Source organism: Colletotrichum chrysophilum (genome assembly GCF_026319265.1).
Source record: "Colletotrichum chrysophilum strain AFK26 chromosome Unknown scaffold_63, whole genome shotgun sequence".
Lineage (NCBI taxonomy): Eukaryota > Fungi > Ascomycota > Sordariomycetes > Glomerellales > Glomerellaceae > Colletotrichum > Colletotrichum chrysophilum.
The window spans coordinates 2,939-15,666 of record NW_026517350.1 but is presented as its reverse complement, the minus strand read 5'-3'; the positions used below and the strand labels follow the sequence as shown (position 1 = coordinate 15,666).

At 53.3% G+C, this 12,728-nt stretch overlaps 3 protein-coding genes across 3 annotated transcripts; 1 reads left to right on the top strand and 2 right to left on the bottom strand.

Annotated features, from left to right (window-relative positions):
- Positions 1-2,705: 2,705 nt before the first annotated feature.
- Positions 2,706-3,145, bottom strand: COL26b_007634 (uncharacterized protein; the record flags this gene model as incomplete). Its single annotated transcript, XM_053180419.1, has 3 exons — positions 2,706-2,785; positions 2,860-2,945; positions 3,027-3,145. The coding sequence occupies 3 exons, from the start codon at positions 3,143-3,145 to the stop codon at positions 2,706-2,708; spliced, it is 285 nt and encodes a 94-aa protein (XP_053035565.1).
- A 5,013-nt stretch (positions 3,146-8,158) lies between these two features.
- Positions 8,159-8,444, top strand: COL26b_007633 (uncharacterized protein; the record flags this gene model as incomplete). The annotated part of the gene is made up of 2 exons (XM_053180418.1): positions 8,159-8,166; positions 8,267-8,444. The coding sequence occupies 2 exons, from the start codon at positions 8,159-8,161 to the stop codon at positions 8,442-8,444; spliced, it is 186 nt and encodes a 61-aa protein (XP_053035564.1).
- A 627-nt stretch (positions 8,445-9,071) lies between these two features.
- COL26b_007632 (uncharacterized protein) lies at positions 9,072-12,144 on the bottom strand (the record flags this gene model as incomplete). Its single annotated transcript, XM_053180417.1, has 2 exons — positions 9,072-11,368; positions 11,427-12,144. 2 exons carry the CDS (start codon positions 12,142-12,144, stop codon positions 9,072-9,074), a joined length of 3,015 nt encoding a protein of 1,004 aa, XP_053035563.1.
- Between the last annotated feature and the right edge of the window lie 584 nt (positions 12,145-12,728).

The following is a 12,728-nucleotide window of genomic DNA, read 5'->3' as shown; positions in this document are numbered from 1 at the left end:
CCGCTCCTCTCCTCTCCATTCCCTCCCTTCGCGCGGGGAACGCAGGTGGGGTTCCTGGCAGCCTACGCAGTAGCTACAGACGGATACAAAGCACGCAGGAAGGGCCATGCCATGCTGCCGCAGTTAGCCTCTGTTGCGCGGCTAGCTCTGGTCTGCCTCGAGTGCCAGCCAGCCAGCTTGGGCCGTGAGCCGGGCCTTTCGCGGCTTGAGATTCCAACTCATCAGCCCAGCATTGCCATCGGCAGTCCGGATTGCGTCCGGATTCTCCAAGGCGGGGCGCGCCAAAGTTGGGTCCGTCAACCCAGACACGCACATGGCCGAAGCCGATCGAATGCCAACGGGGTCACTGAGGTGTCAATCACCACACCACGTTGTCGCCAAGAACTCGCGGATTCCACCCGTCTTCGTGTCTCTTTGTCCTGGAAAAGATCTTTTGGCAGGACCTGTCTTTGCCAACGACCTGATGAGGTTATCAATTCGCCCGCGACAGAACGCCCGGCGAGGATCTGTTCCGGAATGGAAGATGCGGATACGGACACTGCCATCTGGTCCCAGCCACCTGGAAACTTCACTTCAACCCCGGAATGCAGGCAGGGCAGACCCCACTCTAAACCTAGCGCCGCCAGTACGCGCCAATCAAACACGGCCCGTGGGCCTTGTTGCTCTCCCGGCCTCGATCGTTTGCATCGAGTCCAGCCAGAAGATTTTCACATCCAACCAAGTTTACAGATGCCAAGCTTGCGCCAGACAGGTCAAACCGGGAAACGGCTCGCTCAAACGTTCTTCACGACGCTCTTCAACGTGTCTGACCTCTCACTCGTTTTCTAATGCCCATGCGGCTTCATTCGCCCAAACATGGCGATTCCTTCAGGAGACATGGCACGCAAACAGGGGACCCGCCAGAGCGTGTCTTCTCGTTGCCTCAACGGATCCAATGCCACATGGAAGCATTCTCCAGCATTGGCGGGAATTCCACATTCAAAAGTCATCTCGCGTGTTGCTAGCAATCCGAAAACAAGTCTTGGCCGTCGTTGCTATTTCGACGAACGCATAGCCTCGAGAGGGACTTAAAAATAGCAGGATCAACCTTGAAGTCTGTCCATGGATGGGAAATGAAAATCTCCGCTTGTCCAAGCGAATTCCGCGATGAGTGGGCCGCAAAAACTTCAGAGTTGAGATGTCACTCGGGGATCCAAGCCACTTCGGACGACCCATACGCGGCGCTTAGCCAGCAGGGGCTTTCGTTTCTTTGTTCTTGACTCATCGGCGTCGTTGAATCCAAGGGCCGCATGCGTACTAGGGGAGACCACAGCAGGCATCCCAACTCCACACATTCGATGAAGATTTTGATACAGATTTTCTCGGCTTTTTGTGCTACTGCCCGCAGGCCGTTGAACCTCAGGGAGGGGATGTGAGCGGCAATTGGCTGTCGATACAGGGCGGCTTTCAGGCCCTGCAGCGGACGAGTTTCGAGCGCAGATGAGCCGTGTGCCGGATATACGACTCGACGGGCTCCGCTTGTGCTGCGAAGGGCATGAGGCCAGGAGCTCTCCCGCGGAACTCTTGAGGCCTGGCAGGGCCTCCGGACGGACGCAGCCGGTCAATCCGTCTGTGCAACCCAGGCCACCCGTTATTAGGGGGGACAATTCGGATTCACCGGGGTGTCTAATGACGGATCGGGGAGAGAGGACGAACGAACAAAAAAAAAAAAAAAAAAAAAAAAAAAACCCGTTGGTCATGGGGCAGCCGCAAGTACCGAGTCGACCTCGTGGCAACAGCATGTCAGGAGGATTCGAACGAGTGGTTTGAGCAAAAGGGATGGCTAGACCCTCCATTAACAAAGACCAAATATAGCCGGTCAATGTTGTCTGGACTTTTGGACTGCTCGCCAAAGCCCCCAAACTGGAGTCCAAGAGTCCCATTGGCGTCGACAGACGGCATATTCAAGCGTAAAAGGTGACAGCCAAGTGGAAAGACAGCACGCTCAGGGTGGAGGCAGAGCCCGAGCTCGCCGCCGATCGTCACAGGTTCAGATTCACGGTTGCACGGAGCCGGGGCCACGAGAGCCCTGCAACTTTGCACCCGTCCACTAAGGCAAGGCATGGCATGCTCTAGCCCTTGCCTTGTCCTCTGCGCCCTGTTCCCTTCCGCCAAACGGAATTGCACTTGCCAAACTGCTAGGGGGAGCCACAGCCTACGGGTGTTCTTGAGCTGGTTTCTAGGCATGCAGCGTCCAGGGTCCTTGCCTGCTTCAGGAGCCATGAGGTCATCAAAACCCATGCTCTCCTTAATCTCTCCGCAACAGGTTGTTCCTGGAAAGCAAGTTGGTTGAAACACTTGTTTTTTTTTCTTTCTTCTTTTCGTCGCCCCTCAATGTCAACAAGATGTAACCAACAGGCAACGGAGACTTCGCACTGGAGCATTCGAGCATTCGAGCACCCGAGCGAGATTACTGCTGACAAACGCCGTTTTCATTCACCTCCTAGATTCCTAACGCCAAAGAAATGTTCGAGAACAGCTTGAGAAGAACTAGCAAAAGACGCCGGCCCAAGTCTGTTTCCCACGCCGTTAACGCTCAACGTCTAATCCCGAGTTTTCAACCCCCTAATAACCTTGACTTCGTAATTTCGTTGCTCGCATTGTCGACCATGGTGATGCTTGACTGACCCGGCTAATAAGCTTCATTCAGCCATCATGGGTTGATATTAAAGCTGCTTCTTCAGTCCGCCAAAAGAACCAATGCCGTCCGCCACATCGGCCGCCTGCTTGTTCCCCTTGAGTTGGTCTGCCGGGGGGGCTTGTTAGTTGGGTTATCTCGGGATATTTTGCGCCCCATGGTTGCCGCTGTCAAAGACTTACCATCGACAAAATCCTGGCCGGCCTTCTGCCCCTGAGCCTGAAGTTTCTTCTTCTCGGCTTCCGCCTTTGCCTTGAACATCATGACACTGGTGACGATAAGTGGTTAGCCATTGCCGCAAGGACGGTCGCGAGATCCAGCAGGTGCTTTCTGCCTCCGTCAAACTCACCCAATCTGCTCGATGATAGGGTCCAGCATTCCCTGCTGGTACGCAAAGAAGCCTCCGGCGAACACGGCGACGATGATCGCGAGGGAGATGAGGAGGGACTGCGTGGTTGACGACTCCATTGTTTCTGAATTTGTGTGTGAGAAGTTGTGTTTTCGAAGTTGATGTCTAGGGGCGCAGAGGCGTTCTGTGTCTATGAGGTTCGCCGTGAATCACAAGCGTGAGATGTTACTACCCTTCTCTTTCCATATTTCCCTCCATCTACTCTGCTCGTTTTATATCTCTCCAAGCATCGTCCTCAAAACTTGCTGGTTCGCAGCTTTCCCTCGTTGTGTGCAACCCCGCGGGAGCCAGATGATCGGCAGTGACGTCCTCCGAACCTGATTGCGTGGGGGACAAGGGTGAACAAAATCAGGGTCCTCGCCCACCTTTTGCCTTGTTGGAACCAAGATTCAGCCTGCGAACCGCGTCAGCGGGCAGCGAGAACAACATCATTCCTCTGGCGGGTGAGATCAAAGACTGGGCCTATTTGCCCCGGGAGCATACGCAATTATCCGTGTCTTTCTTTTGTACGTATGGATGTTTTTCGTAAACCCCCCGATGAAGTCGCACGAGACCCCACCCGGCCGGAAGCCAAGTGTGGCAATCGGCATGATGACTTCAGCGACGTGGCGGGGGAGGGGGAGCACAACCGGGTGGTGGGCTGTTCTGGAACCCCCCGGCTGTAGCGATCTCATCGTGCATGCTGACGGCTAGCATAAGGGCGTGAGGATGTAGTGTCGGGGCCGTGTTCCTGCTGCGCTGGCATTGATTGCTCGTGCTCTATTATCACGCTTCTTAAGGTCGGCAGTTGCTTTTCCTTATACGGCGCCCGAGCAGTTCACTCGCTTGACTAGCCAAATGTTGGTCTGGCCGGTATGAAGATTATGCTGCCGCGTAGAACGCTGGACGGATGAAGACGGCCGTTGGTTTCCTGGATTGGCATCTATCGGTTGGCGGCTTCAATTATTGAGTTACGCTCATTTGAGTCTGTAACGTCAAGATATTTACACCGCAGGGTCTGGAGAAGTAAGCGTTTCTCTGTTTACGCCTCAAGTGAGTGCTGGCGTCAAGCAGCAGATGTTGATTTTTGTAACAAGGTTCCAACTGCCCTTTCGCTTCTGGTGAGTTCTTGTGCCCCTCGCGTGTTCCTCTCCGACCTGGGAGTTCGGGAGCGAGTGTGACATTCTTCCTGAACACTATCTATGCCATCTTCGAGCAGACGGGAAGGGCTAATGAGATTGTTCTGTGTTTGCTGTAGTCGTTCACTACAGGTCACATGAGTCGATCATTATAGCACGCGAGGAATGCTTTAATGGGATGCAGCTCTATGCTGAAGAACGTGAGGTCAGGGGGCAACAATCGTCTCTGGCAAACATCCTCGGCGCCGATAATGACGTCCAGGGTCGGGTGTATGCCCCTGTTCCGGGCGTTACGCTTATTCACGCCCACATGCCATGGTTCTGGTGTCTGATCATAATCTACCAGCCGGCTACGATACATCCAGCACTCCAGGAGGTCGCCAGAAACCTCAACAATATTCTTCTCCTGTAAACTCATTGAAGGCTTACAGCATCGAGTGAACTAGCGATGGAACAGGGGCCAAGTCGTCATCTTGATATCACCGCTTCGCTTTAATGAAAACATGACGAATTCTACATTCGATCTCAAGCTACTCCACCACGCCAAGTCGGACTGTATTGAAAGCCATTGCGACCCAACTCGTTGCCTCCGACGATGCGTCAGTTTTCGGTGTTGTGTGAGTACGTATGTAATCACTGTCTAGAGGAGACTTTGGTGGGATCCGTCCTCTTGCCGTATAGATGACTTGGTTTCTTGAAACAACAGATCGGCCTCCGGGTGGCATCACGTAGAATCAGGATGGCGTTGACAGGTAGGTGTGGACACCTGCCGGTGTTGCCACTAAGCCACAAGGCTCGTGAACGTTGTGCGGCAGTGTTGATGTAGCGAGCTTTCAGTCATTTGATATGCTCGGTGAATTCATGTAGATTTCAAGGATCACAACTTCCACCGACCATCTGAGCTTCGTGACGCGGCCAGACAGGCAGTTGACAACGACCACAACTGAATACTGACCCATGGGCGACACCAATAGCTCTCTGCTCGAGGTGTTTTCTAATCATAGGTCAGTCACACAAATATCTTCGTGTGCTCGGAAAAGTGCTTCAACAGGCCAGCTCTGGCCTTGACCATAGTCCGATCCGAGAGCTCCTAATGCCAGATATGCTCATGCGGTTTGGTCTGCAATCACACGGCGGTGACGCTTCGTCAGTAGATCAAGGGCTAAGAATGGGATGAATTCAGACGAGTATCGCCCTTATGTCAAGATGTGAAGCTCTCATAGTGTGACTCAAGGGTATTGATTGGTGAGCTAATACCAGCCGCGAACGATCGTTCCCGGTGTCTTTCAGGGATTCCCACGTATGATGTCTGAATCTGCAAACAATGTGACTGCTTCATGGTAGGAAGTTGTTGTCTCCCCTTGTCCAAATTCCATCAAATCTCGCGAGAGTGTTGGAACGGTCCAGACTGCGGACTAAAGCAACTTACTTGACTTGTGGCTACGATCAACCCGTGGGCTGTATGGTCGACTAGTAGGCGTATTGACTTTGACGATCTTCAGGGGAATACTGGCGAGACATTGTTGGTATGGGAGGGAAGGGTGTCCGAGCCTGAGGCTCTCGTGATGCGTTTCGATGCTGAGCAGTTGGTTTATCTCCCGGGCACTTTTGACGATCACGAGAATGCTTCGCTGGTGCTTGGCTTATGTGAACACAGGGTGTGGTGCTGCTATCTTGAAGAAAACAATACGATGCCCCTGTATTGATTTACTCGGATGAGGACAGGCTGTTGATATGAACTTGATGATGAGGATAAAGAAAGCGTATTACGCCCAGCCCCCTGTGGGGATACTTTTCTCGTGGCTACGAGGGGCTCTTCAACTGTAAAGTCATCTCTACGCAACTTGAGTAGAGAGATCAACATCCTTTCTAAAACGTCGGGTGAAGCCACCTCGAGAGCATAGCCGGGAACCTCACCAACACGTTTGACGGAGATACAGGCAGCTGAAATGCATTCGGCCGTGTTACGTTGAAGATTACAAGAGGTTCTTCGTCAGAAGTATCAACAACGCAAGTATCAACTCTTTCTTCTACTATAGAGGTCACAAGTCTTGACTCGTGTAGTATATCGGTATGAACAGTGCCCTATACTAGGTAAATCTCGCATAGAAAGGTTGCCAGAAGCCGTCTCGCAAGCACAGTTTCTGACAAGGTTTAAGCTCGGTGGCCCAGAGTTGACATGCTTAATAAGTGAGTCGATTGGTTGCATGTTCTCGACACGGGAGGCCCAGTCTAGGTTTCTTTACGAGGTCGGAGTGGCCTTGAGAGAATATAGGTGAGAGAGTGTATCTTAATCAAAAGCTTACTTCATATCGACTGAACTGCAGCCTGATGAAAAGGCAGTAGTACAAACTCAGATTTTGTTGTATACGGTCGATGGCAGCTCATGAAGCGAAGTGAGGTTGCGGTTTAGAGCTGAATGACAAGCGTAGGGTATTCGCATGATAGACAGCTGTACCTAGAGCTACTTCTGCGAACTTCAGTTAAGCAGGCACTGCTTTGATTCCCTCAATGTCCAGATAAGTCTGTTGAAACGGAACGTACATTGAAAAGATGATACTGACCTAGCTAGTCATGTGTGGATGATTGGTATCTAAGTATGTTGACCTCCAGCAATCATCACATACGACCATACCCACTGGAGAACTCGGGATCCCGTCCGCTCTCCCATAGATAAGCCAGTGAGGGCTGGAGTAGTAGCCGGGTCGGTGACGACCGGCGAATGCCCGGTGTTGTATGTTTTGCTCATCTCCTCTTTTTGCTGATAGCCTTTGAACGTATCTAGGAGGGCGACGACGACATGCTCGCCCCAGCTATCATAATCACATCCGAGCAAACAACATACGCCTTTTGAATTAAGTCTCAGCTTTGCGTTCTCTAGCTTCCTCCTAACTCATCTTGCGAACGCGTTCAGTTATATAGTCAGTTTCAAGCAGCGGTCCCATGTCCAGGCACCCGTGCACCTTCGGAACGCCTGAAGTGCCTGAGACTTTACTACCATACTTACCAGGAGGTCAAACGAGCCTTGAAATTGTGCCGTGTTCAATCGTCTTGAAGTTTGATGCTCAAGCCTCCTCTTACGCAAGAATTTCCAAACCGAGTATTAGTTCAGCGAAGTCCTAGCCTCATTGGGTTGCTCAAATCTTCTCACTTATCAACAGCAGAAGCATCTCAGATTTCCATCTCATCACTTCTCGCTCTGTTGTATCACTATCACACTCCTTAAGTCTATGATTGAACTCCAGATCCCGAACTTGGGCTTATACCAGTCTTGGCTGAGAGCCTCAATCGGGGAGTAAGTAAAACCGCATTCCTTTCAACAATAGAGGGGAGGGCGACCTTGTGCCGGAAAAGGTACTTTATCCAGTAGTTGAGAAGGACTAAAATTAGGCAGATGGACAAGGCTAGAAGCTCTAGATAGCCCAGAGATTCACAGACCAGACAGACGTGTAGCCGACCTGCCGAAGGTTCCTGCAGGATATGTGGTTGAGGATGAGTTCCACAACCTCGGCGGGTGGCTTGAACGCCATGGACATCTTTTGAGCCTGGCCATCAATCTGCCATCTAAACTCTAGGCGTTACATGAAATCCAGGAAGTGACATTGCAACATTCTTAAATCAAACGAGCGAGGGGTGGTGGATGGTAGAGACTCTCCCACTGACCCACATTTCGACATCCAACCAATCAGACCCAGCCCTTTTCCAACATGAGAACCTCTCCTCCTCCATCAACCCATCGCCAAAACTTTCCCTCAGCCAGCGCCATTGCCGATTCCCTCACCGCGTCCAATCCGCCAAGGTTGCTGCAGTAAGGAAACCAGCCACCAGACGACCTGCTCGATGAGCCATCCGACTGACTGTGTACTAGAGCCGGTGATGCCGTCAAGCTCTTCTGCGTAATCACCCACTCACTTCCTTCATCCACGCATCCACCCACCCACGCACGAGCTCAAGATGTTAAAGTAAGCTTAAAAACTCCTCCCACTCTCTGCCGGCCACGTCTTGGCATGGGATGTTCCACTTCAAGTCGCGCCCGCTAAGCTGACACCCGCACGCCCACAGAGCCTACAAGAACCTGTCTCCCAAGACCCGCCTCGGGTTTGGCGTCGCCGTCCTGGCCTGGGGCGGAGCAGGCCTCTACCTTTCCGACAGGGCTGAGGAGAAGTACCAGCCCACCGTCGAGGAGAAGGCTGTTGTCGACAAGTACGTCCCCAAGGTTCACGTCGTCGACAGGTCGTGAGGCAGAAGTCAAGAGACCAGACTACGATTTTGTGAGGGACGGTGTCTCTGGAGCAGTCACAATCATTCAAGGACAAAGTGGTGATTTTGTACAGTCGATTCAATTTTGCAATGTCTAATCTCTAAGTTCATGCCGACTTCCAAAAGAAGCACTGAGAAACTGCGCTGGCGGTAGACCGCTGCTGCGGACCGCCTTTTTTTGTTTTCGCGATAAACGACGAGTACCACCCATTTTGAGACATCTAACATTAGACCAGACCAGCCTAGCCGTGCGCAACCGCTTCAACGAAAATCATTATGAGCGAAAAGCCATGAATATCGTGACAACCTCGCCGGGCCACCTGTGGTGTCACCCGAGAGCCTCCCAAGTTCTATCTGATCGCAGTCTAATGCAGTGCCAACTCCACCATCCCCGTCTATCATTGCGCAAAACCACCCGCCACAAGATGCATATCAAAAATAACCACCGTGTCCGGCTTTGATGCAGTAGGGAATCGAGGTTGCTTTTCAACAACAACGCGTATGAGTCGATGAAAACGGATCCGTGAGGATACAACGTGAAAAGGAAAATGAAAATGAAATGAAAAAATAAAACAAACGCCACCAAATGCAGATGAGTTTTGTTGTGTCAGAGAGTGCCGCCGGCCACTGTGCTGATATCCGTCTGAACTGAAGGGATTCCCGGGTCTTCCACCACCGCCGAAAGATGTTTGAAAAGTCGCGCCAGGTCGAGTGTGAGGTTTTTCGACCCAAAATCCTTGTCGATTTCTCCAACCGATCCCAATTCCTCGCCCCTCGAGGCTCCATCCGTTTGTACCCATGTCTTCACCGACTTCAGAAGTTGCATCACCTGCATGAAGCGACGATCCGAATCCATCTGCAGATCCGTTGCCCGCGTGTGCTTCAACATGTATCTCGCCAACCAGTAGAAATGGATGCCATCTCTAGAGAATCCATATCTGCGCGCGTTCTTGGCCATACCAGGGGGAAACTGATTGACCATGTCCGCGTCCCAGTTGACCTTGAACTTTTGCAGCGCCACGCGGAAAGATTCTTGAACGTGAGCGGGCATCGCTTTTGTGGCGGGGTCGACAGGTGTTGCTCTTCCGCTGTTTGTACCAGTGCCATCAGATCCTCCATTCACCATCCAGTCACTCAACGGGGGCGTCGCGTAACCCTTCATTACGGCGTTACCGTCCAGTTGAGCGCGTCGGATCAAGGAGAGGATGGCGTGGATCAGGATGAACTTGCCGTACAGGTTTGTGCTGCCAGGTTGTATCTGATACGACCCGTGCAACAGCGCTCTGAGGGCAAGGTCCATCTCCGGCTGTTTGCTGCGTTGTGTGCCATTCGGGTTCTTTTGTCGCACAAGCTCCCCCCCGTGGAAACCGAGAGCGTCCTCACAATCCTTCTTCGTCCGCGCATCCCAAGCAGCGTCGTCCGAAGGAAGAGGTATGCGCATCTCGAAACTGTCGAGTTCGGAGTTGGCGTTGAAATAAAGTTCCATGGCAGAGTTGCAGAGGAAGATAATGTGCATGAGGCGTATCCGCTTTTCCTGTTCAACCCACACACCCCAATCGAATGTGGAGACGTCGAAGTTCTGAGGGGTAAAGTTGACTTGGTGCAGCAGGCTGAAGAGGGGCATGGCTGTGGAAACTTCCATCAGACGCAGTTTGCGAGTCTGCTCCGCCATTGCTGGCAAGATCTCACGCGCGCTTTCACGGTGCCCAGGTGTGCCGTTCCAGAGCAGCAGAATTTGGAGCAGCATAACAGCCTGAAGTTCCTCAAGCTCGCGACTGCTATCGCCCGAAGAACTGTTGTCAGCGTTTCCAGTCTGCCGTGAGCCCACGGTGTTGGCCAGGAATGGGACATCGCGGATCAAAGCCGCCCGAAGGAAGTTCATCATGTCGCGCACGTGATCTGGAGAGAGACGGTCTGAGTAGCAGGCGCCCATGCAACACATGCCTGCAAGTAAGCCAGTATACGATTCCAGGATACGGAACGTCGGGGTATGAAGGATGGGGAAGTGCACATGGAAGTGCGTGTACTTCTCCAGAAAATCGCGAATGTTTTCGGCCGAGAAATACAGGTTGAAGCCGGCGCTTTCGTTGGTAATCGGGGAGCCGGGAGGGTAGAAGAAATTTAGGATCTGGTTGGAAATATGGGTGTAAGGGTCCTGAATCGATGGCGGAACGCCCCAGGTAGAGAAGAATAGGGAATCGGCGGAGTGGGTTGGGCCAGGGAGACCTTCAGTTCTTTGGGTGCCAGCATTAGGCTCTTTGTTGGTTGCGATCTGCGTCTGTCCAAGATTAGGAGTTGTTTCGAAGGTATTTGCGTAGGTTTGTTGCGCACCAGCCTGGAACATTTGAGACCAATCAAGGCCCGATTGTTGGTTCGAGTTCGACCCGCCATACATGGACATTCCATTTTGACCCGGGGGCATATTGTAGTTTTGCATCTGTTGATTCATATTGGGCGTCATGGAGCTAGGGACATCGCCGTTGTATGCCTGCTCGAACTGGCCGTTACGGCCCTGAGCATCCATGACAGAACCTGTCAAACCCCTTCTGTCTTGGTTACTGCCATTATCAATTCTGGTCAGGCTGCTGGAGCGAGACAGCTGGCTCTGATCGTTCGCGAGGTTGCCCATTCCATCCGACACAGGCATCATACCGAAGGGCTGAACCATGCCATCCGCAGGGATATTACCTAGACCATTGAGGTGGTTCAGTCCGCCATCCTGACCAAGAGCCGCCTTCTGCGCAGCAGCGTTCTTCTTGACGTGGGCCTGAGGGTGAGACAAGTGGCTAGCACCAGTCGGATTGCCTCGGCGAATGGAGCACTTCTGGAAGTGACGCTTGAGAATGTCACTACGCGAGAAAGTGTCGCGGCACAGAACGCACATGTAGGGGCGGTCACCCGTGTCTGGGAGTCGCGTTTTGGTCAGCGTCAGCTTCGGGGGTCTCAATTGGGGGATACTCACGGCGCAGGAGATGACGCTTCAAGTGCTTGGCGTGGAGGTAAGTCTTGGTGCAGTGAGGGCACGGGAACTTGCCGTCCGCATCCTTGACGGGAATGACGGTGCTCTTTGCGTTGCCAGGGCCAGCAGGAGTGGCGGCAGGGCGTCCAGGAGCGCTGGGAAGGATGCCGCGGCGGCCCTGAGAGCCAACCACGTGAGTAGGCTGGTCGCCATCGCCCATACCTCCAGGGAGAACGGAGCCAGGTCCGTAGGGAGAGTTCATGCCGGGCTGAGGCATAACGCCACCAGCAGGCATGGGGCGAAGGACGGGCGGGACGCGACCGGAGGCAGGAGCAGGCGCGATGGGCTGCGGGTGAGAGGAAGCCATCGTGGTCTGGGGCAGCATAGACTGAGTGCCGTAGCCCTGGGGCGGGGGAGGGTACTGGCCCATCTGCTGGTAAGGACCGCCGCGTCCAGCCTGAGCTCCAGGTTGCTGAGGGTAGGCGGGCATGTTGTTCGCAGAGCCCGGAGTGTTCGGGGTCGCGGGAGTGCGAGGAGTGTGAGGGTTGCTGCCGTACATCTGGTTCATGGCCGCGGAGGTCTGCGGCTGGAGAGGCGGCAGAGTCTGGTGAGGCAGGGGAGAGTTGGTGTGCTGCAGCTGGTGAGGCGTGATTGCGGGCGGCGACGGGTAGGAGGCCGAGCTCGTGTTTATACCATTGGTAGGGTACTGGGAAGCGTCCATGCTATCCGCGAGTCTGATGGCCTTTTGTCGAGACAAAGGCGCACAGAGCTTCGAGTTGCGAGGTGTCGAGACGCGTTCCTACGTCTGTACGGGGACTCGTCAACGGCCTCGTGGGAAAATTTTGTGGGACAAGGACAATGAAGTCGTCGACCCAGCCGATCTGAATTTTCTGCGCGCGCCGAGCAGAAAGGAAATACTCGTGTGAGTGCAGGAGAGAGGTCGAGGAGCTCGAAGACAAATTCCACCAGTGAATGAATGATGGAAATCGCGAACCCAAGAAAAGAGACAACACGCGAAGAGGTGTTGTTTTGTGAGAAGGTGGGTTTTGTGGTGGGATGAGGCTCCAGTTGATCCCGTTTGGAGGTGGTTTTGGGGAGGGTCGGGAGTGGGTCGACGGGGCTCGATCCTTCTTATTTTTTTTTTTCTCTCTCGCGTTGCTCTTTTTCGGCAGAAAAAAAAAAAGCTGTCAGGTACCTGGCGGCGCCGAGAGGGGGTCAGAAAAAAAAGTGGTCTTGCCGGGGTGGGTGCCGAGGGTGTGCGAAGCAGGAACCGTTGAGTAGTGGTCCGTCCAAAGGGTGGAGGAA